General features: G+C 56.1%; 1 protein-coding gene across 2 annotated transcripts; it reads right to left on the bottom strand.

The window, feature by feature from the left end:
- Positions 1 to 1,144: 1,144 nt before the first annotated feature.
- Vwce (von Willebrand factor C and EGF domains) lies at positions 1,145 to 26,733 on the bottom strand. 2 transcript variants are annotated; one of them, XM_026407541.2, is made up of 20 exons: positions 26,219 to 26,733; positions 23,851 to 23,945; positions 23,632 to 23,721; positions 23,038 to 23,166; positions 20,559 to 20,675; positions 18,262 to 18,378; positions 17,308 to 17,436; positions 15,870 to 16,312; positions 15,696 to 15,789; positions 13,987 to 14,069; positions 12,128 to 12,215; positions 11,092 to 11,177; positions 10,256 to 10,373; positions 9,591 to 9,676; positions 8,278 to 8,374; positions 7,080 to 7,162; positions 5,597 to 5,687; positions 5,424 to 5,506; positions 5,101 to 5,191; positions 1,145 to 2,060 (listed from the first exon to the last, which is right to left on the bottom strand). In XM_026407541.2, the coding sequence occupies exons 1-20, from the start codon at positions 26,326 to 26,328 to the stop codon at positions 1,456 to 1,458; spliced, it is 2,835 nt and encodes a 944-aa protein (XP_026263326.2). In that variant the 5' UTR covers positions 26,329 to 26,733; the 3' UTR covers positions 1,145 to 1,455. The 2 variants fall into 2 exon arrangements, with proteins under 2 accessions (XP_026263326.2, XP_077654188.1); XM_077798062.1 differs by having other exon boundaries at positions 8,278 to 8,370; positions 9,611 to 9,676.
- Positions 26,734 to 27,911: the final 1,178 nt, after the last annotated feature.

Genomic DNA, 27,911 nt, shown 5'->3' with positions numbered 1-27,911 from the left:
AGCTGCCATGGCCTGGGCTCCTTAGGACACTCCCCGGGCCACTGGGCCTCTGCCCTCTGCTGGGCGAGGAGGGGAGGGAATCCAGACAAGCGACACCAACTAGGGGAGATGCTCACAGCCATCCCCCTGCCCCTGACACTCCTTTATTAAACATTGAAAAAGAACATCCCTGACGGAGGCGGAGACTAGTATTAAAACCTAATTTCACTCTTTATTGAGTGGAGGGAGAGCGATGAGAAAACTGGCAACAATTTTTCGCCACAACCACCTCGACGGCCGGGCTTTCCTGAGAAGCTGCGACGGGAGCAGTCGCTTTGCTGGCTGCATCTGAGACGGGAGGATCTCTGGGTGGCGTCCCACTGCAGGAAGCTCAGGGCCCACAGGGCCACAGCACGAATCTCTGAGACGTCACTCTTAGCCACCACCCTGTCTTATTGGACAAAACAATTGCCACATCCCTTGCATCTACCTGGCTGCCACACTCCTGGCTCCATGTCCTTCATCATTCCCACCGCTGGGCAGTTGGCCTGCAGACGCCACAGCTGAAGACTCAACCAATGGGAAATGGGTTGCAGCAGGCCATAGAAGGGCTAAGAAGAGGGGTCTCAGCAGCCCTTCAATGGTGGCAAGGTGGTCAAAAGGTTGTGATTGACAGCTGTCAGCCATAACCCTCAGAGTGCATGGCCCTGGCTGCAGAGAGCTGCCTGACTCACCCCCGCCTGGGACAGCCCAGATAAAACCACTGCTCCAATGGGGCACCAGCCCAGTTCCCTTGCCCCAGCCCAGGACAACCCTGCAGGGCCACCCCAGCCTCGGGCTTCCAGAAGGGAAAGGCTGAGACTTCAGCTCTCCCTCCCCGCCTTTCCTCCGCCCACTGAGGTCCTGCTGGGAATGCCCCTGCCTGCATCTCCATCTCAGGGGGGCCTTTCCAGGGGCCCCAACCTGCAAAGCCCTCGCCTCCATCTTTCCCCTTCTCCCTTAGGAATCCCCAACCTCAGAGGCCCTGGGGTGGGGCAAGAGTCCCTCCCCAGCAGAGGGTTAAGGCAGGAGCAGGGGTTCACCACCCACAGACCTGAGGTTCACCTCCCACCTCCACACAGGCGAGATGCCAATGAGCGGGGAAGCCTGGGAAACCAGACACCTTTAATCAGGAGCCCATGGCTCCTCCTCCCAGGGAGGCGTGGCAAACCCGACCTTCCTCCAAAGCCCAGCCAGCCGAGCGGTCCAGGAAGGATGCTGACACGGAGACCACCGTCTACGTGATTCTTACAGCACGTTCCGAATGCTTCTCAGTAACAAGGTCACGTTCGACCTTGGGGTTCCCGTCCCCACCAGGAGCCCTGGGAGAGCCAACCCCTGGCATCGCCTGCCAGGTCTGCCCCTAGGGCTGCCCTGCAGTTCCTTGGGCCACTAGTCAACGCTCTCTGTCGGAGTCTCTCGGGCGTGGTGACCAGCTTAGACGGTGGATTCCTCCTCCCTTGAGGTCCCCTCTGTGGGCTGCTGGGAACCAGAATGAGTGGTGGCCACAAGGGCTGCAGAGAGTCTCTGAGGCCTGAGGGCGGTGGTGGAGGTCTCTGAGGGGCCAGGGGACATTGTGGGAGGTGCTGAAGCTTCAGTCAAGAGGGTGGCAGGCAGAGGCCACCTGGACGCTGTCTGGGCCCCGGAGGCTGAGAAGGAGCGCTCGGGAGTGACAGGAGGTGGCCGACGAGCCCCTGAAGAGGCTGGAGGTAGAGTGGAGGGCTCTGAAGGGGCGGAAGGCCCCGGGGAGAGCCCAGGGGACAGGGAGGCTCTGGGCTCCCCTGGCCTCAGAGGGGGTGAGGGCGAGGCCTGGGCTGTGGAGGGGCCTGTGGGTGAAGTCTGCACGTTGGACAAGTTCGGTCTTCGGAGGAGCTGGAAGAGGTGGAGCGCTGGCCTTGGAGGGGCTGCCGGTGGGGGCGCCAGGCAGGAGCTGCAGTTGATGGGCACCTGGGTGTCTCCGCGGGGACTCCGAGCGGCTTTGCCCAATACCACGTCGCCATGACGGGTGAGCCCCTGCGTTTCTCCCAGAGGAAAAACGGAATCTAGAGAGAAGAGGGAGAAACAGACTGTACAAGGGTTTCCCTGGTGGCTGAGGAGGCTCCAGTCACATGGGGACAGACACCTATGCTCTGTCCTCCAGGGGGACTCGGTCCACCTGGGGAGGACCAGCCAGCCTCTGCCACCAGGGACACAAATAGAGGGAGGCAGTTCATCCAAGTGGCTCTGCCAGGATTTGCAGTGCGACCTTGCACATACCTTCCCTGGGCCTCCATTTTCTGATCTGCAAAATGGCACAATAATAAGGACTTAACCTGATGAAAGGGTGCAGAGGAGTCTCTATAGACTTGGGTAGTAATGCCGCGACCACGTGGGTTCACGGATGACAACAAATGTACCACTCTGGTGTGGGACGTTGACATCAGGGAGGCGGGGGTGGGAGGTTACAGAGCCGGGGGTCTGAGGGAACTCCGTATTTCCCGCTCCATTTTGCTGTGAACTTAAACTAGTCTAAACAATAAAAACCATTTGAAAAATAAATTTAGGGCCCGGGGTGTATATAGCTCAGCATGTGCAAGAAAGGCCCTGGGTTTGATTCCTAGCACTGAAAAAAGAAATTTTTTTTAAGTCTTGACCAAGAGGCTGGTACATCACAATGGCTCAGCACATGGGTGAAAGATAGGAAAGGAGGCAGCTAAACAAAAAGAAAACAGAGGGTGAAAGGCAGGAGAAGAACCCTGAAGAAAGGTGTGATGGGAAGATGGACGCCGTCCAGCACGTTTAAGAATCATCCCAAGGGGGTTAACAGCTCTGTGAACAGCTGGAAACCACCTGAAATGTGTGAACTTTGTGGTCTCTGAATCACATCTCAAAGAAATCTGCTGTATTATTTTTAAATGGTGGAAAGGAAGCAATTCCTATTCTACTTCGATCAGAAGCTGTTTCCCTTCGAGGTGCTCTGGTCACGACGAGGCCCGTGGGGACCCTGCAGCGGAGGCTACACGTAGTTCCAGGCCAAGAGGCAGGCTGCGTCCATCGCCTCCTCGGGCCTCAGTTTCCCCATGTGGAGTCCAGAGAGCAGAGAGCAGAGGAGCCCAGGGTAAGGAAAGAGAGAGGGCCCTGGGCTTGAGTCCAACGCCACTAACTGAGCTTCAGTCTCCCATCTGCAAAATGGAGATCACAAGTGCAGCCGTGCCAGAACGTTCCACGAGCCGTCAGTTCAATAAGGCAACACGAGCAAGATGCTCAGTATGCTGCCTGGCACGTTCCCTACCAGTGACTCTAGAAAGCCAGGGGAATGACATCTATCTGCCTGCAAAGGAGTGTGTGGAGGTTAAAATGAAGTAAACTCTGTCAACTACCCGCAGTTCCCAACTTCATGGACCCACTGGCTCCGTGGTGTGGCCGGCACCACAGACCCAAGAAGCTGCCCAAACATCAGAAAGCATCCTTCAGAAGGCTACAGAACATCAACAGGTATTTTATAAAAAGACATTCAGGCCCACAAGCTCATGAAAAAATCTACTGTTCCTAGAAGTTCAGAAAATGTTAAAAGCAGCCACATTTAAGGTACTTCATGTGGACACAGAAAGTTGGAAAAGTTAAAATTCTGAACGTGGTTGGGGTGTAGCTCAGTGGTGGAGTGCTTGCCCAGCATGAGCAACGCCCTGGTTCCATCCCAGAACCACAGGGGGGAAAAAAGGCCTAAACAGTTTGAGAGAATACGCAGAAATGTCAGCAGGAGGTAGGCAAAGCAACACAAGGGAATACAGTGATCCCCCATCCAAGGTCGTGTTCTTGCATGTTCAGTTACCGATGGTCAACCACTGTCCCAAAATTTTAAGTGGAAAATTCCAAAAGTAAACCATTTATACACTTGAAATTGTACACCATTCTGAGTAGCATGATGAAATCTCCCATCGTCTCACTAGGCCTTGCCTGAGATGTGAATCATTCCCTCATCCAGCGTATCCATGCTGTATATGCTACCAGCCTGTTCATCGCTTAGCAACCTCCGTTATCAAATCAACAGTATCACAGAGTTTGCACATAGTACTGTTCACAGTTTCAGGCATCAAAGGGGGTCTTAGAAAGTATCTCCTATGGGTAAGGAGGGACTACCGTATTTTACAATTTTTTTAAATGGTCAGCTGTGAGCAACATCAATACTTGAAAATCATGTACATCATCATCATCTCCTGTTTATAACTACACAAGAAAAGATCCATATGGATGATCCAGGTGCTGCGGTGCATGCTTGCAGAGCCACCTCTTGGGCAATATAGCAAGATCCTATCTCAAAAAATTTAAAAATACATACACTAACAGGGGAAGATGATCGATGAGGCAATAATTTTCAGGAATCAATACCTTATAGTGGCTGAGAAGCATTTACTGAAGGCTCAAATTCTGGCTCTATCACCCACTGTGACCTGGATCAAATCACATCACTTCTCTGTGCCTCAGTTTCTTCACCTGGCAAAGGTGGGGATGCTAATAATATGTATCTCAGGGGGCTGCTACCAAGAGGGGAGGTGGACACTGGAAGAGCCCAACATAGAATGAGTCCTCATTCACATGCCGGCAACGACTGTCCTACAAACCTGACTCCATTCCCAAGTAATGATTTAACTAAGGAAGAAAAGTCCCAGTTACCTGGGAGGCTGAGGCAGGAAGAAGTGTGAGGCCAACCTGGGCAACCGAGTGAGACCTAAGCTACACGCGCCTGAGCTACACTGAGCACGTAGCCCAGGGGTACAGCATCCCCGGGTTCAATCCCTACTACCCCATTTTAAAAAAGGAAGAATAAAAGGAAGAAAGCAGAGGAAGAGACTGAGGAAGGAGAAATGGAGAAGAAAAAAAGAACAGGAAATAAACAAACAAACATGCCCGGTGGCCCCTCACAGTGTGGTATAAGGAATGCTTGGCGAGGCACAGGCCAGCTCCCACTGCTGTGTGACCTTGAGCAAGTCATGCTCCCTCTGTGAGCCTGGGTTTCTCAGCCACAGACCTTTCTAAGATCTGTGCTTCTGAGAATGGAGAGGAAGAGGATGATGGCGGACTCCAGGACCCAGGGCCGCTTACCTGGGCAGGAGGAGCAGCAGTCCCCCGGGGGCGGGGAAGAGTCGGTGCAGGCCTGCTGGCAAGGGACCTTCTCACAGCTCACCTCGCCCAGCTGTGGGAGCAGAAGGACACCCATGAAGCTGCGCGGTGCGTCCTGCCCACCCAGAGCAGCCCTCGGGAGCCTCCCACGCCAGCCGTGGGGTCCCACAGCCAGGTCCCTGTCTGGACTTCCATAGAAGGAGATGGCCAGATCCCAGGTCTGGGTAGTCAACCAGGGCTGAAGAGTGAGCAGCTGGTTCAAGGGTTCCCCGTGGCCAGGAGCAGCGAGGCCCGGGCCAGCTCACCTGGCACGTGCAGCGGGTACAGGGCTCATCGTCCAAGGTGAACACCTGGCCGTTCACCACCTTCCTTCCCTCATAGTTGCAGTCTGCAAGGCAGAGGGGACAGGCCCTGTAAGAGCGAGGGTGACCTGGGCGCCTCGGGCACAGGCGGCTTGTCCCACTCAGCCTGCACTCACCATGGCACACCGGGCAGCACTCGCCGTCGGGGTGGAAAGGGTAGGTGCAGGCGATGGGGCAGTCCACTGGCGAACAGGCCACCGAGCCCAGCTGCAGGACAAGAAAACACCAAGCCCTTCACAGAGGGCAGCGGAGGGGACACTAGGGAAGGCGCCATGTGCCCAGCAGAGCAGCCAGCGTGGGGGAGCCGTCTGGGACGGGGTGCGCCAGGGATGGCCGAGGTGGCAGACACTTGGTTAGAGTCCACTTCCTGCCAGAACGCACACCCCACAAGGGCAAGGCCTGGCTGGCCTACAGGTTCATCTACTGCTAGGCGTCTGTTGAACGGATGCATGAACTTCCCAGGAAAGGGGGTCACCAAGGACCCCAAAGGGCTGGGCTGTGGCTCAGGGGCAGAGCGCTGGCCTGGCATGTGTGGCACCCTGGGTTCCACCCCCAGCACCGCAAAGAATTAAAAATTTAAATTAAAAAAAAAATTAGGGAAGAAAACAGCCAGAAGCAAAGCTCCCTGCAGCATGTGGCTGTGGACGGATGTGGCCGACCAGCGAGGGTCTCTCTCTCAGGCCCCTGTGTGTGTACCTGGCTTCTCGAGCTTTCTGCACACCTTACCCCTTCCGTGCACCCCAGCTGAGGCTCACCCACACCCAAGACACTCTAGGTGGCTGTAAGCGCTTTCCCCCTCTGTTTTCCAAGTACTAAACTAGACCGTGTGGGTCGATCAGGCAGTATGGCTCGGGGTGTGCACACATAGGTCCCCAAGCGAGAAGGCCAGGGTTCGGAGCTCTGCATCTTGATTTACTAGTTGTGGAATCATGAGCAAAGGACTTGGTGCCTCTGTTCTCTCTTTAGAAAGAATGAAGTGCTGGTGCCATGAACTCTTGGATTCACTGGGTTCGTGTATCTCTCTCTTTTTTTTTTTTTTGATACCAGGGATTGAAGCCAGGGGCACTCAACCACTGAGCCACATCCCCAGCCCTTTTTATTTTTTATTTTGAGCAAGTCTCTTATTGAGTTGTTTAGGGTCTCGCTAAGTGGCTGAAGCTGGCTTTGAACTTGCGATCCTCCTGACTCAGCTTCCAGAGTCTCTGGGATTACAGGCCTGAGTCATGCATCGCTAGGGCTTAGAATAGGGACTGGCGCACAGGGAGGCCTCAAATGCTTGTTTAAAAGACTCTGAAACAGTTTGTGTTCCTGACCACTCCAGCAAGAGTCCCTGGGCCACATTTCATACTTGCAAGGAACCAGCCCCCAGACACTCCCTGGTAGCCCAGAAGCAGAGGACATCGCCCAGCCAGGGCTTAAAATAATTCCCTGGTCCTGGCTAATGATTCACCCTGGGCAGGCTGGAGGGAGCTGTCTTTCACCAGGCCCCAGGAGTGACCCTTCTTAGAGAGGGCTCTGAGTTTGGCCTCTGCAGTCAGGAGCTGGTGTCGGTGGCTGGGGCACTTCCAGAGCCAGGGGCCGGGGAAGGGTGGTCCGTACCAGGCAGATGCAGCTCAGACACGGGTCCAGCGCCGACGGGAAGGTCTCGTTGTTGTAGAAGATTCTGCCCATGTAGGTGCAGCCTGCCAGACAGAGCACGTGGTGAGCAGCAGCCAGGGCAAAGGTCTGAGGCTTATCTGGATAACAACCGTCAGGACATGCGCCTCCCTGTGCGGTGGCCTGGGGGTCAGGCCAGTGACAAAACACCCCTGGGGAACTGGTGTTGACTTTTGCTGTGCTGGATTTGGCAAGGGGTCACAGGCCTTGGCCTTCAGTGTTGTCACCCCAGATTGTGGGGAGAGGCCAGAGGGCATCAGAAGGAGAGCCTGGGAGACAGGAGGTCCCTGCCCTTCCCCACTCAGCCAAACCCAAACCCCATACCACAGCCTCTGGTTCCTGCACCCCCAAAGCTCAGTCTAAGACTCCACCAGGATGAAAGTCATCACGTGACTGGTAAACATGACCGCAGGTGGCAGAACCGTAGGAAAAGACTTCGGAAGAACACATTCACCTCGTACACATCTGTTAAGTGTGTGTGTGTGTGAGTGTGTGTGTGTGAGTGTGTGTGTGAGTGTGTGTGTGTGTGTGTGTAACCTTAAGGTTCCCAGTGGTGATGGAACTTTTCTTTTTTGTACTGAGGAGTACAAAAAAGAGTGCTCAACCACTGAGCCACATCCCCAGCCCTTTTTTATATTTAGAGACAGGGAGTCACTGAGTTGCTAAGTGCCTTGCTAAATTGCTGAGGCTGGCTTTGAACTAGCAATCCTCCTGCCTCAGCCTCCAGAGCCTCTGGCGTGCACCACTGAGCCCGGCTGGAACTTTTTCTTTTTTTTTCTTTCTCTATTCTCTTAAATTTCTGCAACTGCTAATTTTGAGATTGTGAAAAAGGTAAAAATTACTATTAAGAAAGCCAGCCTCGTTTTTATTTCCTCTCGTGGAATCTCTAATTATTTAGCAGATACAGTTCCTGTGTGGCCCCACCCAGGCCATAAGCCCTGAGTCTCCTTGGTTCTTCCCTCAGCACCCTTAGACTGCACCTGCTTACTTCTAGGAGCCTCAGTTTCCTCATCTGTATAATGGGGTTGCCCCACGGGGCTGCTGGGAGGCTTTCTTGATGCTCAGTGCAGAGGGGCCTGAGCACTGGGACCCTGTGCCTCGATGCCTGGGGGCGGGGGGGGGGGGTCTGGCCAGGAGTTACCTGCAGAACAGTCTGGGCAGCACTGTCCGGGGATGCGGATGGGGTGAGGGCAGGAGTCCACACAGTCTGTCGTCCGGCAGCTTACCGAGCCATCTGCCTGAAGGAAGGAGCAACTTCACCAAGACCCACCTGGACGCCAGGCCCTGCCTCCGGCCCCAAAGAGGCAGCTCTGCACACTGGCCATGGCTTGCCCTGAGGGCTCCAGGATGCAGCTGGGAGGTGGCAGGTCCCCCCAGAGAGGACCGCTGCTTAGGCAGAGTGACAGGAGCCTTCCTGAAAGGTTTCGCGTGTCTCGGGAGAGGGGAGGTGAGAGCTAGGACTTCAGTCTCCCCAGCTTCCTGTCCCTCTGCAGTGGCAGCCAGAGGCCGCGCCATCGCCCCCTTCCAAATTCTTGTCTCAGCGTTTCCCTGGATCCCTGGCTCCCCCCAACCCTATCGAGTACCATAAAACCCTATTTTTATAGAAAACCATTCGGCCGGAAATGTCTATTTCAGAAGACAAAAATGCCAGACAAGGTTTCTTTTCCTTTTTCTTTTTCAAGAATCTGAATGTTTATGACCCTTTATTTCACCCTCTTGTAAAAGGAGTGACGAAGGCGTCCTAGGGGAGAGAAGAGGCGTGAGACGGACTTTCCTCGCACTGCAGCCAGTGAAGTGCGCCAGCTGCAAGGCCGCAGGCACCTCGAGGCTGTGCGCAGGATCACCTGGAGGTGAAAAGGCAGACTCTGCCTCCAGGGATGTGGGCAGGGGCTGGGGACTGCATGTCCCGTGGGGGCCGCCAGCGAGCCCTTCCTTGCTGCTGGGGCATAGACCTCAGTTTGAGAAATCAAACTCCCAGGGACCCACAGTTGTTTTAAAGTGGCAAGGAGCCCAGCGTGCAGGTAAACCATGGGCTGAAACAGCCGCATTTCTTGGTAAGTAGCTGAGTTTGTGCTTCTGTCCATCTGACTCTCTAACTTCGCACCTTCTCCTGAACCACTTCTGATTAGGGGAGGGCGCGGGATTCGTGGACAGGAACATGACCTGCTTCACAGGGGCAGCGGCACGCACGGCCTGGGCTGCCCGGTGCCCGCAGCCAGCCACGCCCCGGGCCACCCTCTGGGAGGGCTCCTAAGTCTGACCCCAGGGGCAACAGCTCCCTGAATAAGCGGAGTGCACTGTCCCCAGCCGTCTACCCAGGACAGGACCAGCCCTTCTGGGAGGGAGGCTGAGCCTGGCCAGAGGCGGCTCTGCCTCTGGGGGTCGGGGAGCTCCTGTGGGCGAGGCGGCGGGACAGCGGGTAAAGCAGCTGAAGGCGAGCAGGTTGTCATTCACCTGGCAGATGCATAACTCACAGGGATCACCAGGTGACCAGATCTGTCCAATCGGAAACTCAACCCCGTTGTCGTCCAGAGAGCAGCCTGGCCGGGGACAGTGAGGGAGGAAGGAGTGGGCAGGACTGCCCTGGGGACCCACAGCACCGTCCCACCTCGGAGGACCCCTCACACTCACACAACCTGCTTCCACACACAAACATACTCAGACATAACACACAGACACACAAACCTACACACATGCTCAGCAGACACAACTCCCACACTCACACGAACGCACAGTGACGGGGCTGGGGCTGTGGCTCGGGGCAGAGCGCTGGTCTAGCACGCGTGAGGCCCTGGGTTCGATCCTCACCCCACATATAAATAAATGAATGAAATAAAGGCATTCTGTCCATCTACAACTACAAAATGCACATTTACTACACACAAATGTACACACTCCAGACACCATACATGACTCAAGCACACTAAAAATAACACAAACACACACACACACACACACACACACACACACACAGGTACACTTTCACACAGTTCTACCCAGACACCAGCACAAATTCACAAACACACACAGTCGCACACTACCCATCTTGGCAGCAGAAGCCGCACTCCCCCCTGGGCACCCCAGCCCTGCGCCCCCCCATAGCCCTGGCTGGGCCTCACCTGTGGTGGGCGTGGGCTCCCGGCAGGTGAAGCAGCACTGCCCAGGACCCAGCCACCGGTCCTCTCGGGGGCAGTCCAGCTCTGGACACGGTGTGAAGGAACACTCCACCTCCCCCTTCTGGAAGAGAGCCCAGGGCATGGCCTGACGGAGCTCCCTCCTGCGCCCCTGGGGGCTGAGGAAGAGGCTGGCGGGTGGCCACTGCCCTCCCCGCTCATGGGGAAGTGCTGAACCCCGGGGGAGCAGGCAGGGCTGGTAGGGCGCCCCCCAGCCCCAGCTGGGCCCTTCCCGCAGCCCCCACTGCCCTCCTCTCTGGCCCCCATCTACGCTCCTCTGCAGCCAGAGAGTCAGCAGGCCCCAGTCTGACCAAGTCACTCCACCACAAAATCCCAGCTGCAGGTGGCCCTCGGCTCCCCTGCAGAGGAGCCTGGGGGAGCAGCCGGCTGCCTCCTGCCTGTCCTGCCTCCCATCTGGCCTAGAACCAGCCTCCCCCCTCCAGGACCCCAGCCGGCCGCCTGCTCCCCTTCATTCTGTGCTGCTCCACCTCCCCCTGGGCCAGGTGACCCCCTGCCTGGCACGGCCCTCCCTCCGCTCCTGTCCCCTTCAGGTCCCCACTCTGCATCCCTCCCTCCAAGAAGGCTTCCGGTGCTGGTGACCTGGCCACGCCCGCCTAGGCCGGGGGCTCTGCCAGGGCAGTGCTTCAAGGAGCCTGGGGCTGGGGGATGAGTGGCCCTGCTGCCTCGGTCTCCCTTTGGGTCCCTCGTGGTGGTTTTCCCCGTCACAGCATCCTGGGTAAACCCCTGGCGGCCCCCCCTCCCTGTCACCTCAGCCACCCTACCTGGCAGACACAGGTGGTGCAGTCGTCACCACCCCCACTGAACACTGCCCCGTCTGCGTACCAACGGCCGCGGAAATAGCACCTCACTGCGGGAGAGAGGGAGAAGTGGCCCGAGGCCTTCGGGCTGGGCAGCTCGAGGAAGAGGGGCATGTGGGCAGGGGCCTGGGGTCCCACTTGGCATCACCTGCACCACCGGCCCCCAGCCCCAGAAACAAAAGTTGCAACTTAAAAACTGACAGAATCACGCAGTGACGCAGGCCTGTAAGCCCAGCGGCTCGGGGGGCTGAGGCAGGAGGATCACGAGTTCAAAGCCAGCCTCAGCAAAACTGAGGCACTAAGTGACTCAGTGAGACCCTGTGTCTCTCTCTCTCTCTCTCTCTCTCTCTCTCTCCCTCTCTCTCTCTCCCTCCCTCTCTTATTTTATTTTTTATTCTAATTTGTTATACCTGACAGCAGAATGCATTACAATTCACATTACACATATAGAGCACAATTTTTCACATCTCAGGTTGTGGAATGAGATGGACATCATTACCCTAAGTACATGTGTGAAGATGGGAATGGTGTGAATATACTTTGTATACAACCAAAGATACGAGACCCTGTCTCTAAATAAAATACAAAATAGGGCTGGGGATGGGGCTCAGTGTTCGAGTGCCCCTGAATTCAGTCCCCAGTACTTTCTTCCCCCCAAAAAAGGACTAGCTCATTAGTGGGTACACAGAGATCCCTCCACAACTAGCCAAGGAGCAATGCCAAGGGTGGATGCAAACCCCTTTCTGCCTGCCCTGAAGGTGCTTCCTAGGGCAGGGGGCAGGCCTGGCTCTAAGCACAGTCCAGCATCCAAACCACCGAACCACTGGGCATATAATAGGAGCTTAGTAAAAGAGGGCAATTGAAATGCTTCACTCAATCTGAATTTCTAAAGTAGAAGCCACTCTCTCCCCATCTCCTTTCCTCCCCCAACCCAACACACACTCAAAAGACACCCCTCCTTGCACACAGAGAAAAACATATCTCCAAGAGAGTCACTAACCTGGGACACAAGTACAGCAATCTGACTGTGGGAGGGTCTCACAGGGGCCAGGAGGACACTCGGGGGAGATGCAGGACACGTTTCCAGCCTGAGGTGGTGAAAGAGAGGGGAGGGAAGGAGGATGTGCGGGTTCTGCCACCTTCGGGTCCATCACAGACCAGCTCATGCCTCTCCCACCACACCTTTCTATCACGAGAGCTGCCCAGGGGACGCCACCTGAGAACTTCAAATGTCGCGTGGTCACACAGACTTGCTCCTGGGTTTATTATGGTGGGGCTCAGAAGGCGCCCCTTTCCAAGACATGTGGTTTCTCAAGAAAGGCCAGAAGAGAATGGAGAGCAAAGAGACGCAGACAAACAGCCTCACAGCAGAAGGTCTGCAGGGAGACCGGGCAGGGGAGCGCACAGGACCCTCCCACAGGGCAGGAGACCTCCCCTCACCTTCCGCGCACCTGAGTCTGGGCCGGAGTGCTCTTACCAGCTCTTCAAAGAACTGAATTTTAGAACAAAATTTTTTAATTTAAAGTTAAAATCAAAAAGCCCTTGGGGGCTGGGGATATGGCTCAAGTGTGCTCGCCTGGCGTGCGCGGGGCGCTGGGTTCGATCCTCAGCACCACATAAAAATAAAATAAAGATGTTGTGTCCACCGAAAACTAAAGAATAAATATTAAAAAATTCTCTGTCTCTCTCTCTCTCTAAAAAAAAAAAAAAAGCCCCCAACTTTGGAATGAACCAGACGTGAGTTCCAGCATCTGCCCCTCCACCGACAGGACTTTGGGCAAAGTACATCACCTCTCTGAGCCTCAGTCTCCCTGTCTGTGAGATGGGTGGAACCTGCTTCCTTCTCGATGTACACAATGTGGCCACCCACTACGCTCGGCCACCGTGTGTTAGGTACACAGGAAGAGCTCAGTGCAGGGTGCTGGCAGCTGTCCTGACCTTACACTCCAGTCCCACCATAGATGCCAGTCCACAAGCCGATTTTTTTTTGTGGCGGGGGAGGGTACCAGGGATTGAACTGAGGGGCACTCGACTCCTGAGCTGCACCCCCAGCCTTATTTTTTGTTTTATTTAGACACAGGGTCTCACTGAGTTGCTTAGGGCCTCAGTAAGTTGCTGAGGCTGGCTTTGAACTCATGATCCTCTTGCCTCAGCCTCCTAAGATGCATGATTACAGCCGTGCACCTCGTGCTGGGTTAGAACCCACTGTTAAAGAGACAGTCAGAGGGTGGCAGTGAGGGTTGGTGGACAGAGCTGGACTTAGGACTCACTCAGACCTCAGCTCAAATCCTAGCTCTGATATTTCCCAATGCCAAGGGTGGATACATCTGTTACAGTCTTTGCATCTGTAGCAGAGGGATAGTAAAGCTGGCCTCAGGGACCCCAGACAAGGGATCAGATGAAAGACACCCATGCTGCACACAGTGGGTGCTCATGATCAAATATGCACAACAGCACTCTGGCACATAGTAGGCACTTAATAACCATCCTTGCAGGCGTGGAGCGCCTAAAGCAGAATACACTGGACAAACCCAGCGTGGTCCTGAGTTTTCTCCCTTCCAAACCGAACACCTTTGATTGTGCTGGCAAATATTTTGCCTGGAGAGAACAGGCTCCCTGGAGGGAATTTCATCCCGTCCCTTCCGAACAGATGGACCCTGTTCGCCTGGTGGCTCTTTCTTCCCAGCGCCCTGCAGTCTCCGGGCTGGACGCTGCAGGTTCCGACCAAAATCCACAGCCTGGGCACCCTCCCTCCTGGGGCACAAGCTTACCTTGAACATCTGGGCTCTCCCCCTTCCTCTGAAACCCCTAAAGGTTAAGAAAACACCCAGGAGCCTTCTGGGATCTGATGCCGCTTACCAGACAGACACAGACCGTGCAGTTCTCGTTGGGAGGTGAAAACACGTCGCCTTCCGCTCTGACGGCGCCACTGTAAAAGCAGCCTGGGGAAGACAAACAGGAGGGGCTCAAGCCCTCCTCAGACAGGAAATGAGGTCCAGGCCTAATGCACCTGGATGTCTCAGCAGTAGCAGATGCAGGGTCCCTACACTGTGGAACAACAGGGGAACCCTGGGGCTCTACCTATTGCCACCTGCAAGGATCAGCTTCTCTGGTGGCTCCGGGAGGGTCCACTCACATCTGGTAAAGCCACAACTGTCTTAAGACTGCAGTGTCTTATCCCCATCAGGGAGGAAAGACAAAGGACAGCCCTGCGCTCACACCTAGCCTACCGGCTCAGTTTACCTGGGTGACCCTGGACACGACGCTTTGCCTCTCCAGAACTCCCAGAACTCTGACACTTTCACCACAGAATGGAAATATCACCCAGTGGGAGACTTGGAAGGATCTGCAAGCTAGGAAAAGCTTGCAGATAAGCCCCAGTACTTCACATCCAGGGCTCAGTACCCAGTAAGGACATACTAAAAGATGTCATTAAGAAAATCAGTAAAATAAGTGAACTTATATTTCCACGTCCAACCTTGGCAAGACTTTTTTTTTTTTTTCCTGTAGTGCTGGGCATTGAATCCAGGGCATGCTGGGCAAGGGCTCTACCACTGAGCCACATCCCCAACCCCCTTGGGAAAACTCTATAACTGCTCAAGGCCCAGCAACCTCAGCATCATATCACCCGGAGATTCAGAGACACGCAGATTCTCAGACCCAACCCAGACCCACCAACTGGGAGACTGTGTTTTAATAAGAATCTGGGCAATTTGTGTACAAAGCGGATTTTGAGAAGCTCGGTTGAAGGAGCTTGGGTCTCTATCCCACAAGCCATGGGAAGTAAATAAAAAGTTGCAAGTAGTTGGGGGTGTTCGGTGCTGGGGATGGGACCCAGGGCCTGTGCATGCAGGGCAAGGGCTGGACAGAGCCACTCCCCCAGGCTGTGCAGGAGTTGAAACAGCTGCTCCTCCAGCCAGGGGCAGGAGTTAGGCAGGGGAAGGAGACAGCCAGGTGAGTCTGGAGACTCACTCTGTGAATTAGTGAAGCTCAAGAAGGATGCCCAGAAGACAAACAGGACGGTCCTCTTGAGGGGCACTATGGCAGAACCAGGCGCTTCTCCAAGTGTGGTCCCCAGAGCGTGACCCCGTGGTGCATGCCTGTAATCCCGTCAACTCAAGAGTCGGAGGCAGGAGGATCACAAGTTCAAGGATCAAGTTCACGTATGGCTCCCAGGTGAGAGCAGGAAGAGGGCCTTATTGCCTTGGCAATTGAGACCCTGTCTCAGAATAAAAACTTAAAAGGGATTGGGGCTGTGGCTCAGTGGTAAAGCACTCCTGGTTTCAATCCCTGATTCTGGGGTAAAAACAACCAAAAAATAAAATAAAATAAAATAAAAGTGGCCTCCAGCCCAGCAGCCCCTGGGAGTTTGTTAGATGTGCACATTCTCAGGCCCCCAGATGTGCACATTCCCAGGCCCCCAGATGTGCTAATCAGGGGGCGGGGCAAGGAATCTTCGGTTTACAGGGTCCTCCATGTGATTCCAGTGTAAGGGACAACTGCAGAACAGCAGGACCGCAGGAGGGCCAGGGGAGGGAAGAGGCAAACTGCGTCCTTCCCGCTCTTACCTGTGCACAAGGGGCAGCACCCCCCATCTCTGGGGGGAATCGGATGGGAGCAAGCAGCTTCACATCTCACCTCTCTGCAGGTTACCTGTCCATCCTGGAAGCACAGCAGGAGTTGCAGCCACCACCAGACCCCAGGCCTGACACCAGGACAGCCCAGGGAGCCCTCACACCCACCTCACACCAGCACTGGGAACACCTGGGCTCTGTCCAGTGGCTCCCCGACTCGTGCACGGCTCCCAGGTGCCAGCAGGGAGAGGGCCTGGCTGCCAGCCTCGGGCTCCCAGGGCCCCTTGGTGAGGAAGGGGTCCCTACCACCTCCCCCTGGAGGAAGGAGGGAGGCCTGGGGGTCCTCAGCAGGGCGGCACTAGGCCCTGGGGTGGCCATCAGGGTGGACAGCAGCCGGGTAGGAGCAGAAGGGAAGAACGAGGGTGGTGGCAAGGTGGGAGATGGCAGGTGGGTCATCCTGGTTCCTGCAGGAGGCCCTGGGGCCCCCGGAGGAGGGCTTTGTCCTGGGGACAGGGCTGGCCTTCCCGACTCAGGCAGCAGCAGAGGCATCTTGTTGGGGTGCTGCCGGGGCTGCAGGATGGCAGACGGGGCCTGCACGGCTTTCGGCAGAGCTGGAACAGAGGCGCAGGGGTCTACTGAGGAGGAGTAGGGCAGAGGTGGGGCCCAGGGTCAGGTGGGGCTCCGCTCCACCAGTCACTGTCTCTGGACCTGGTTCCTGATGGACACAGGGGTCTAACGGTGAGCCGCTGGGGGCACCCTGACAACCACGTGGGAAGACAGACAGGAAGGTGGCCACGAGCTGGAGGCCACAGGCTGGCGCGGCTCTTTCAGACACTGCACGACCAGGCTGACCAGATCTCCTTCCTTGCTTGCCACGGAGTGGACACAAGTTTCCCTGAGCCTGGGATCCACCCTGGGACTAACGGCCCCCGGCTCCTATGTCCTGATGGGCCAGTGTGTCCCCTGCTACCCCACCTAGCTAGGGCTTCCTCGGCGCTGGAGATGGAGCCCTGGGGCCTGGTATCCTCCAGCCTCACAGTGTGTGAGGAGGCAGGAGAGAGAAGGCAGAGGCCAGGGCAGGAGGAAGGGAGGGCCGGGAAGGGCCGGTCAGCGACCATGGGTAGGTGTGCTGGTAGACGAGTGGGTGGCTCTGAAGTGGGGGGCATAACAGCCGCGCCCACCACCTACACAACTGCGGGTACACATGTTCCCAGGCGCCCAAGCATAGCAGAGCCCTAGGACGCCACTGTCCAAAGCAGTTGTCCTGGGGCTCAGGTTACTGGGCTCTGACGTCACACCTTTCTCTATCACCACGGGTTTCTTTCCTCTTAACCATAAGGAAACATGAAGATGGAGTGGAAGGAAACACAAGGAGGAGGGCGGACACCGGAAATAATGGACAAGACGAACTGAACAAAGAGGGCCTAAGGACCTGGGGACCTGGGGACAGGACTGGTGACCTGGGGACGGGGCCTGGGGACCTGGGGACGGGCCTGGGGACCTAGGGATAGGACCTGGGCATCTGGGGACAGAGCCTGCGGATCTGGGGACGGGGCCTGGCGCTGGGCAGCTAGGCCTGGGGCTAAGAGCTGGACCCGGCACTCACCTTCACAGGACACACGGTCGGCTCGAAGCCTAAAACCAGGGCGGCAGGAGCACAGGAAGCTGCCCACAGTGTTGTGGCACGAGTGGTGACAGACTCTCCTCTCCTGCGGCCTCCGGCACTCGTTCACATCTGCAGAAGACCCCGGCCGCTAGTCTGGCTGGGAGCCCTCCTTGCCATCCCTTAGTCAAGAGGCTGGGGGAGTTTTCCTGCCAGCTTCTTGCCGGGTCCTCCCCTGCTCCAAGGTGCAGGATGTGACTCCGTCGGCAAAAAACGGGGCCAAATCCAGCACTAGACACCTCGGAGGTTTGTGCATGCAGCAGTCATCTAATGGGTGCATCCACAACTCATCCCCAGCACCTCGCAGCCATGATCAGGGTAGACAGTAGGAACAAGACCTGCTGGGGATCTCACTCCACACCTTCCACTGCCCACTTTTCCTTTCTGAGAAAGGACCTCAAGACTCACTGTGCTGCTCCAAGTGGACTTCAGGACCAACACCTAACTCCACGGGGACAGAGTCTCTTTGAAGCCCAGGGGACCCCCACCTTCAACCCATGAGCCAAGCTCAAGCCAATCTCTTTCCGGAAATTTCCGCTAATAAGCTGAGAAAACAGGGGTCTCCTTCTGAATCAGAGGAATCAGGTATAAACATGCTTTATTTACCCCGGGGAACAAAGGAGGCCAAGAAAAGGGGTGAGCAGGGAGTCCTTGGTGTATCCGGGAGAGATCGGGTGGAGGAGAAACCTAGTGGGATGACGGGGGCCGGTGGCCAGGAGAGGCCGCCACAGGGTCTCGGTGCAGAGCAGGGCTGACCCGGACAGAATAGAGGCGCAAACCCTTGGGATTCCAGGAGACCCGGAGGCCTAAATGTTGACCTTCCAGGTCCAGGCGCTGACCCTGTCCATCTTGCTGATGGGCAGCCTAAGTGTGCAGACCTCAGGGTCCTGACCTTACCTACGCACGAGTGCCGGTTGCCATGGAGATGGAAGCCGGTGCGGCAGGAACACTTGTAGCTGCCGATGCTGTTCCTGCACCTCTGCTGACAGGGGGTGCCCAGGCATTCGTCGGTGTCTGTGAGGGGAGCACAGGCTGGCATCCACCTCCCCATGGAGCTTTAGAAAGGGGCGGCCCCCACCCCACTCAGGGCGGCAGGGGACGTCCTTAACCCCCATGTCCCGTCTAACAGTCCCGAGACTCCCTTACCCTCACCCAGCCCTGACCACCTGCATCTCCCAGCTGGAGAACAGACAGCCTCTAATGCATCTCCCGGCCTCTACCTGTGCTCCTTCCCAGCCTCCTCACAGGACCCCCAGGATGTTCTTGCCTAAAGGCACTTCTCATCCGACACTTCCTGCTCAAACCCCTCTGGGATTCCCATGCACAGCCCACCACAGAGGTGCTCACAAGGACTTTAAAGACAGTCCTGTGGTGCACACCTATAATCCCAGCACTTGGGAGACTGAGGCAGGAGGATCGTTGAGTTCAAAGCCAGCCTCAGCAATTTAATGGGAACCTGAGCGACTCAGTGAGACCCTGCTCAAAATAAAAAAATAAAAAGGGCTGGGGATGGGGCTCAGTGGGTAAGTGCCCTGGGGTTCAATCCCTGATACAAAAAAAAAAAAAGCTGTCTCTGGTCTACACAGCCTATCCGGCATCCTCCCCAGCCCTTACCATCACTCTAGGTTAATTAAGTCCTTGCCGTCTTCCAAACACAACCCACTTTTGCAGATTCCTCCACCTCCACTTTTCTATCTGCCCTGGATGCCTTTCCCTTATCTGGCTAGAAAACTCTTACATCTACTAACTCAGTTCCTGAGCACCTTCTCGGCACACGCTTCCCTGGGCTCGTGTGTGGAACTGTTCACCAACACGAGTGGGTGAGCTCTGGGACACTTGCCCTGCAGAGGACCAGGCCGCAGGTAAACGGAACAAGGCAGGCCTGTTTACCCAAAGGTGGAAGATCTTTAAGACCAACGGTTCAGGAAAAAGAAAACAGTGGAAGAAGACCGGGTTCAAATCCCAGTTCTAATGTGCTCTTGGGCAAGTTAGTTGATTTCTTTAAGCCATGGAGATAAACGGTGTCACCATCATGGAATAATTTCAGGGATGAAATGAGAAAATACAGGGAAAGCACAGAGCCGGGGACCAGGACAGGAGAGTTGGGCAGGGCACTCAGTGCTGATTTGAGTTGTGCCCCCTGAGATTCCTTGCTGTGATGGCGTCCGGGTGCCATCTTTGGGAGACAGTTAGGTTAGATGAGGCATGAGGGTGGGATATCAAGAGTGGATTAGTGTCCTCGGAAGTGACACCAGGCTGCCTCTCCCCTCCTCCTTTGCCATCCTGTGAGGACATGGCAGGACTGTCATCTGTAAGCCAGGAAGAGACTCCTCACCAGGAATCACATCCACTAGTACCTTGAACTTAGACTTGCAGCCCCCAGAACTGGGAGACGAAAGCCCTGGTGTTGGACCCCCAGGCTGCAGCCTTTTGTTACGCAGCGGGAGCTGACTGCGGTGGAACACCAGGGGTAGTCTACGCTGAGAGCGGAGGGTAGCCATGGAGGGAGGGTCTGGATTGGCACCTATGACTTTTATTGTTTTTCAGATTGTGAAAGTTTATTTATGCTTTATGAAAATTTCACATGCAAAGAAAATAACAGCACAGAGTCAAGGGGGTGTTTCGTCTCCTCTGCCTGGTGTGAGACTGTCTCCTTATATAACCTACGTCAGTGAGTCACCTGAAAAGGAGGAGCACTTATTGTAAAAGATCTTATCCGGCTCAGGTAGGAGGGGAAGTCTCTTTCCTGGGCTCTCACAGTCCTTAGGCTTCATCCCTACCTTGTTCTTCCCCAAACTGCCATACAGGGTGGGGTTTGGGGTCCTACAGCCTGGGTGTCCCCAGAGCACCAAGGCAGAGAGAACCAATGCATGCAACAGGCTGGTGACTCCATGACAACGATCCACCCTGGCCCCTGCATCTGCTCCCACCCAGCCCTCCCAGCCCTCTTTCATCTGGGGGCTCCACCCAGTGAGTCTGCTCCCCTGCTCACCCCTGCACCCTGCAACAGCAGGGTCAGAGCCAGGGCCTAAGGGCCCCACTGGGCTTCAAACCCCGGCTCCACCTTTACTAAGAGTCTTGGTTTCCCCATCTGTAAAGGGGGATGGTACAGCATGCCACTCAGGGGACTGTGGCACGGAGAAAGTATCGTGCAGGACTCATCTAGAGCCCCCACCTCTCCTCTGTCCACTCACCCTGGCAGCTGTGACGGTCTGCGGCCAGCTGCATGCCCGGCCCGCACTCGCACACGAACCCACCCTCGGTGTTCACGCAGTGGCCCTCGCAAGAGGAGCTGAGGCATTCATCGATATCTGGGGAGAGAAGATGCTTGCACAGCTCACTCTGAGCGTGGCCGTGACTCAGGGAAAACTGACCCCAGGCGGAACACGTGCCCACACTGGGCCTGCCCTTGGCAGCACGGAAGCCGGTCATCCTGCAGGAAGAAAGAGCAGGACCAGGAAAGACATCCGGCTATGAGAGAGGCCGAGGGGCTGGGCCCCGCCCGACCACGCAGATCTGATGACCTCAGGACGGCTGGGATAGAACAGTTTCCGGTGACCCCAACTGTGGGGCACCCCTCAGGCCTCTCCAAAGAGCAGGGGCCAGTGGACAGCAAGGCTGGTTGAATTATCCAGTGTCACTGCCTTAAATATTCATGGAGCACCGGCGAGGGGGCCCAGGGACCAGGAGCATCAGGAGGAGACGGGGATGGAAACGCCACAGCGCAGTGGGGTGCTCGGAGTCTGCACTGGGCCCCGCGGGGCTGAAGCTCAGATTCCTATCAAGGCAGTGGGAGACAGGGCTAGGGTGAGACCAGGCTGTGCAGCCCAGAGGGGTGCTGCCCAGGAGGTGAGGGGAGCTGGGAGGCGGGACTCCGCAGATCCTGCTGCGGGCATCCCTCGCTCAGCACCAACTGGGGCTTCCAAGGATCTACAGGACCAGCTCAGCCCACTTCAGTTTGCCCTTGAGTCTCCCCACCACCTGGCCCTCACGCTCAAAGGACACCTCCACGCTCTTTCTCCCTGCTGGGCCTCTGTCTGGCACCTAAGTGCTCTTGGGGGGGGGCAGGCCCTCTGAGGCCACGCCCACCGCCTCCAAGGAGCCCACCCGACTAACCCCATCCCAGGGGAACCTCATGGCTGCGGCCGGCACTACCCTGTCCTGTGCTTCCTTTGACATTGTGTGTGCCCAGTGTGCATCTGCCGTGAGGAGCACGAGTGGAAAGCAGTCCCCAAGAAAGTCACGCTAGCAAGATGGGTGGCTCTGCGGCTTCTCCTTTCTGGAGGATGCGGTACAAGCAGCCTGGAGATCCAGATCCTTGACAAGACCCTTTCAGCCAAGAGTCCTCCTGGGAAACAGTCAGACAAGCTGGCGGGAAGCCTCTTCACTGCAGCATTATTTTTTATTATTATTATTATTATTATTATTATTATTATTATTATTATTATTACAGACCACCTGGGAGAGGGGAGGTGGCCAGCTAGGAACCAACAGCAACTACAGCGCCACGATGGCAGCCCTTAAGAACAGGTCAAGCCTGTTCCAGCAGCTCCAGAGGCGAGACAGAAGGATCTCAAGTTCAAAGCCAGCCTCCACAACTTAGTGACAGCACTAAGCAAGACCCTGTCTCAAAATACAAAAGAGCTGAGGGTGTGGCTCAGTGGTTAAGTGCCCTTGGGTTCAATCTGCAGTACCAAAAAAAAAAAAAAAAGAATTATGTCAAAAGGAATATTTGGGGGGCTGGGACTGTGGCTCAGCGGTAGAGCGCTCGCCTAGCACAGGCGGGACCCGGGTTCGATCCTCAGTACCACATAAAAATAAAGGCATTGTGTTGTGTCCATCTACACCTAAAAAAATAAATATTAAAAAAAAGGATTATTTGGGGATTTCCATACTATGAAGCTAAGTGGGAAAATTAGTGAACAAAATCTACAGCTGAGATATGATCCAACTTTATAAAACACACACAGATGCATGCTTTATACATACCCATATAACACACACACCCAGGGAAGAGGGCAGAAAAAATACTGCATTTTAACAGCAAGCATCTCTGGGTGGGGCACCCAGGGGATGTCTATTTTTATCTTTTTACCCTTATTTTCCAAATGTTTGCAAATAAAATATCATTTACTTTCTACTCACAGAGGGAAATAGTATTTTTACAAAGTTAAAACTAAAAAAAAAAAAAAAAAAGTTTTTGTAGCCCTGGAAAGATAGGCAAGAAACCGGTTCCTCTTAAAAATCATAAGCAAATTCTAGTTTTACAAAAGAATAATTATTGAGTTTTGCTTTGTCCATCTTTCAGATGTCACTTTCCCAAGGAGCCGTCCCTGCTCACCTGACCCTCAGCCTAGGCACCAGGGTGGCCCCAGCATGCTGCACTTCCCCAGTTACAGTCCCCATTATATTGAGCTGACCTTGTCCTTGTCCCCTTTCCCCATCTTTGGAAGCCCCATAACAGCAGTGACCAACTAATTGTCCTCTGACCCTGGCCCAAGCTCAGGTCCTGCCCTTAAGAGGTGCTCAGTAAATATTTGTGACCTAACAAGAGTGACAGCCTCTTCCTCCGCAGGCCATCCTGGCTCAGCCTCCAACTCTCTGGAGTCCATCTCAGCAGGATGGGAGGACACATAATCCCCCTCCCCTCCCCCATGGCCCCAGGCCTCTCACCTGTGCACCTGATGCCAACAGCTGTCTCTGTCATGGAGAAACCTAAGGGGCACACTCGGGCCACCTCCTGACAGCCACCATGGTTACAGGTAAGGTCACAGCCATACTCCCCGCAGGGGCCATGGGCTTCTGAAACAGGCATGATACCAAATGGTGAGCACCTGCCAACAGCACAGGCTCCAGGTGGCCGTCCCAGCCCCCCTCCCACCGAGGCTCCTCCAGAATCCTGTTGGAAGGGTGTTCCAACCCAGCTCTGCTATTCCCTAGCCTTGTGGCCCAGGTTAAGACAGAACGTCTATGTCTGGGCTTCATTCTCCTTAACGTGGGCATAAAAATGCTCCCTAGGGGCTGGGGACATAGCTCGGTTGGTAGAGTGCTTGCCTCACATGCACAAGGCCCTGGGTTCAGTCCCCAGCACCACTCCCCCCCACCACCACCAAAAAAAAAAAATGCTCCCTAATAGCAGTGGTTGAAAATAACAAGCTAGCACCCAAAGTCTGCCGCGTGACCTCAGCAAGTCCCTAAGCACTTAAGCTAAGTCCCCGAGCTAATTCAGGTGTTCCTGTCAACCACTGACCGTCCTGTCCCCGTTACCTGGGCAAGTGGCCCCTTGCTCTCCGTCCTGGCAGGAACACACATTGGGAGCGATGCAGACTCCACTCCCGCAGCCGAAGGAGCAGAGAGCTGAGAGGAGAAATGCAGGTAAGGAGTTGGGGTCCCCCGTCTGCCCCTCAGACCAGGGACTGAGAGCCCTGGCAATGCACCCTGCTCACGTGTACCGAGAGGGCTCAGGGCACATGGATGGCCACTTACGCAAGGTGCAGTGCCCACTGCCCATGGAGGGTGCCCAGCCAGGGCAGCAGCCACTCCCAAAGCCAGAGAGGCAGACGTGGGGGCCCAACCGGCGTCTGCAAGAGAGGAGAGAGCATTTTCCACATTCTGTCCGGGAGGACACTGGTCAACTGCAAAGCCTCCCAGACAGTCTGTGAGTCAATTAACAAACAGTCCTCCAGAACCCCCTGGGGAAAACAATGGGAAGTTTTCAAAGAAAAATGTCAGTCTCTCCTGGAGGCAGGACAAAGACAAAACGTGTGAGAGAACAGATACCAGCTTCCTATGGATGTCTTCCCCATGAACATGAATAGTGGCCTGGAGAGGGAACTCTGAGCTGAGGACACACGCTGAGGCTCCCAAGATGGCTGCCTCAGGACCTTTGCACTTGCAGTTCCCTCTGTTGAGAAGGTTCTTCCTCAGACGCATACCCTGCTCACTCTCACCCTTTACACAGGTCTCTGCTCATCATCTCACAGAGACCCTCCTTGCTTTATTCTTCTCCATAATACTTCCTGAGACACTATTTGTTAACTTGATGATTGCTCATTGTCTGTCTTCCCTATGGCTCCCTGAGAACAAGGGCTTCTTTTTAGTTGTTCATGCCAGTACCACTAGCCATGCAAAGCACATAGTAAGTATTCAATAAACGGCTGCTGAGGGAAAAGTTGGAAGTCGGGAGGGCACCCCGGGGCACCAGAGAGCCACCCAAAGTTCCCCGAAAGAGGGTCTGCTCCATCAGGGACACTGAGCTGGGAGTGAAGAACCCAGGGTCCAAAAAGGACAGAAGTCCAGACAGGCCTTCAACTGGGTGTTGGCTGCTGGTCAAGGCATGGTTGTAAAGCCACGAACATGCCACTGTCCCCACCTACAAGGAACGTTGGATCGTCAAGGAGCCAGGTAATGAGAATACAGAGTGACAGTGCCTTAGTGGGCTGGACAATGAAGCCCTGAGGAGGGCCACCGGAGGGGTCCTGAAGTGCATGCAGCATAGCAGCTCAGGTGAGAGGGGACACAGACTGGTGACTGGCACTGACTGTTCCCTAGATGGGCTGCACAGGGGCCATACATCCAGCCCAGGTCTCTGCCCACGTTCAGAAGCTGGGGGGCTGTCATTCTGCCAGGCGGGCATTTTTAGAGCACCCACCATTGCTTATTCCTACACCAGCCTCTGGGGACATGGGACAAGACAGATGTGCCCTCTCCTTGGAGAGAATCGTCTATGACAACTGTGGTGTATTCTGGAAAGGGAAGCTCAGGGGATCGTGGCAGTACAGAAGTCTGTGGGAAACTGGCCCTGGAGCCCAGGGAGCCTTTTCCGTGTCTCCGGAGTCATGGGGAGGGGGTGCTTGTCTCACCCATCCCCTCGCTGGAGCCACACTGGCAGCAGCCAGGGAGGAGGGGCTGGCAAGGGGCCGGCAGTTCCAAGCTCCTCCAACAGCTAACCAGCTGAGCCTCTGGGGGCTCTGAAAAGGACAGGCGGTGCCCCCAAAGCAGCAGATGGCAGGGTTCGCGGGAGGTTGGTGGCATTGCACCCTCAGGTAGGAAGGAGTGTAGCGCCACTAGTGCGTCCCAAGGAGTCTCCCATGGCTGGCGGTAACCAGAAGACAGGTGGCAGGAGCCTGTGTGCCACCGCACAGCCTGTACCATCTGAGCAGGAACTGGCGGGGGCTGCGGAACACACGTGCTAGATGCAAGCCTGGCGGGGCAGTCCCCACCACGCGCCCGCCCCCGAGGACGTGGCCTCCGGCCAGGCCGCCCGCTGACACCGTGTTCCCTCACTCCGAGCATCACGCACACAGGCTCACCGCCTGCGACCGCTGGGGAGGGGGCAGCGAAGGGCCCCACCCCCTCGCACACACCGGCGGAAACCAAAGTGTAACCCAGAGAGACGCCGGTGGCTCCAAGGTCCACTGAGCGCGCGGGAGTCAGGACACAAGGAAAGCCCCCAAGCCCAGAGCGGCGGGCGCAGCACGGAAACCAGGTACTGCCAGGGCGGATCGTTCTGGAGCGAACTCCAGCCAGTCCAGAGCTCAGCGCACATCCCGGGGGTCCCTTCGTCAGGGATTCGCACCCTCAAGGCGCCCTTGGGCTCAACCAGAGTCTGGGTCTCCGTCTCCCCCAGGTCAGTCCCAGCCAGAGGTGCACGACAGTCACTGACTTGAGGCACAAGTTGCTATCTTTCCGGAGCCCAGGGGGTGCGCCGGCGCGAACAGAGCCCCGGAGGATGCCCGATCCCCCCCCCACCCGGCTGCCCGCAGCTGGGGGGCATCCCTCGGCGCCTCGGCGCTCCACGCCTGTTGCGCTCCCCTGAGCGGCTGTGGCGGGGCGCGGGGCGCGGGGCTCTTACCTCTCCGGTGCGAAATGCCCGGGCAGCTTCCTCCCCGTGTAGCCTCGGGCCGGGGTCTCCGGCAACAGGAGCGCGGCGCAGGCGGCCCGGAGGAACAGTCCGGCCCACATGACCAGAGGCTGCGGGTCTCCCCGGCTCCGCTCAGCTCCGGCGCCACGCGCGGGGGAGGGGGCTGCGGGCCCTCGCCCCTCCTCCTGGCGCGGAGGGGAGCGAACCAGCGATCCCCGAGCTGGCACGCGGAGCCGAGCAGGGGGGCTGGGGACGCCGGGAGGAGGGGCCCGGGGGCAACGGCGAAAGGCTGGGAAGTTTCCCGCACCACCGAGCGGAACACAAAAGGCAGCTCCGCAGGCCAGCCAGCCAGCCGGTGCCTCTCCCGGCGGCGCGGAGCCGGGGCGGGGGCAAAGATCAGGGACCCCTGGGGGCGGAGTTCAGCCCTAGGCCAACACCCCCAGCCTGGGTTTGGGAGTCGGCTTTCTGCGAAGGGCTGCGGGTGTCAGACCGAGGCCCTGGTCCGAAAGAAACTTCGAAAGAAACTTCGGGAACAGGGCTAGCAGCAGGACTCTGCGTGCCCTGGGGCATTGCCCGTCTCAGAGGAACCCTAGACGCCTCTACTGTCAGGAAGGGAGAATCGTGGAGATCCGAACTCAGGACGCTGCGTCGTCTCGCCCTCCGCAGTTCTAGGCTTGCCCTCAGACTCCCAGCAGGTCTGCACCCGGGCCCTTGCGTGCGTGGACTGGTGGGTCCGCCAGCTCCCTGGCCAAATCTTCAACTTACAGGCTATTTGAGCACCTCGGGGTCAGATGGCCAGGCTCCCCGGGGCGAGGCGGGCGGGGAGCCAGGAAAGCAGACCTGGAAGGCTCTCTTTAGCCTCCTTTTACAGCTGGCGAGTCAGAAGCTGGTAAGCTGCTAGGGGTTTAGGTAGGGAGTGAGAGCCCATCCAGTGGGACGCTGAAAGGAGAACCAGATTTTACCTTCTGCGGGGACCAGGAATCTTCCCAATTAGTCAAGTTTTTGCATAAATTCCCTGGATAAGGAATTCAGTATTTGTCAAAAGCAGCGAATCCCATTTTGAATAAGCTGGGTTTTTTGTTTTGTTTTTTTCTAAAAGTGTCTACTTCCCAAATTGGCCAATTCTTTTGGTTCTGCCTCCTCCTGTCACTTGACATTGGTGGCCACAAATAAACACTGGGTGCCTGCCAACTGTGACCTGGACACTCCCCTCCTTAGATGCCCCAGACTTTTATGCAGCCAAATGTGGCTTAGCTGTTTGGGCAACCTTATGATGCTGTCAGTTCATGACACGCTGTTTTCAGTAAAGGAAAACCTCAGGAGTGTGTGTGTGTGTGTGTTGATGTTGATGTCAAGTTTTCAGTGAGTCAGTTGCCAGAGTGTTCTGTATCATAGGTTGAGTGTGACCTCCATGTGTATGTGCCTTGAGTCCTAGGACAACTTTCCTTCTTGCTTCAAACATCCAAAGGTCACCTTGCCTCCTCACTGCCAACTGGACCACTCAGTTAAACAGGCACTCCTCCTTCCTGGCCCCTCACCAGTTTCCTTAACACAGACATCATGGCTCATGCCGGCTTTCTCAGCACCCTCCAGCACACCTAGCAACCTCCATTCTGAACTCTCATACTTTAGGTAGGCCCGCCCCCTCCTCCATCCTGTAAGAATCATTCTCTGGTAAGGTTTA

This window comes from Urocitellus parryii, chromosome 4 (genome assembly GCF_045843805.1).
Source record: "Urocitellus parryii isolate mUroPar1 chromosome 4, mUroPar1.hap1, whole genome shotgun sequence".
NCBI lineage: Eukaryota > Metazoa > Chordata > Mammalia > Rodentia > Sciuridae > Urocitellus > Urocitellus parryii.
Note: the sequence above shows the minus strand (reverse complement) of the source record. Positions and strands in the feature narration are given on the sequence as shown.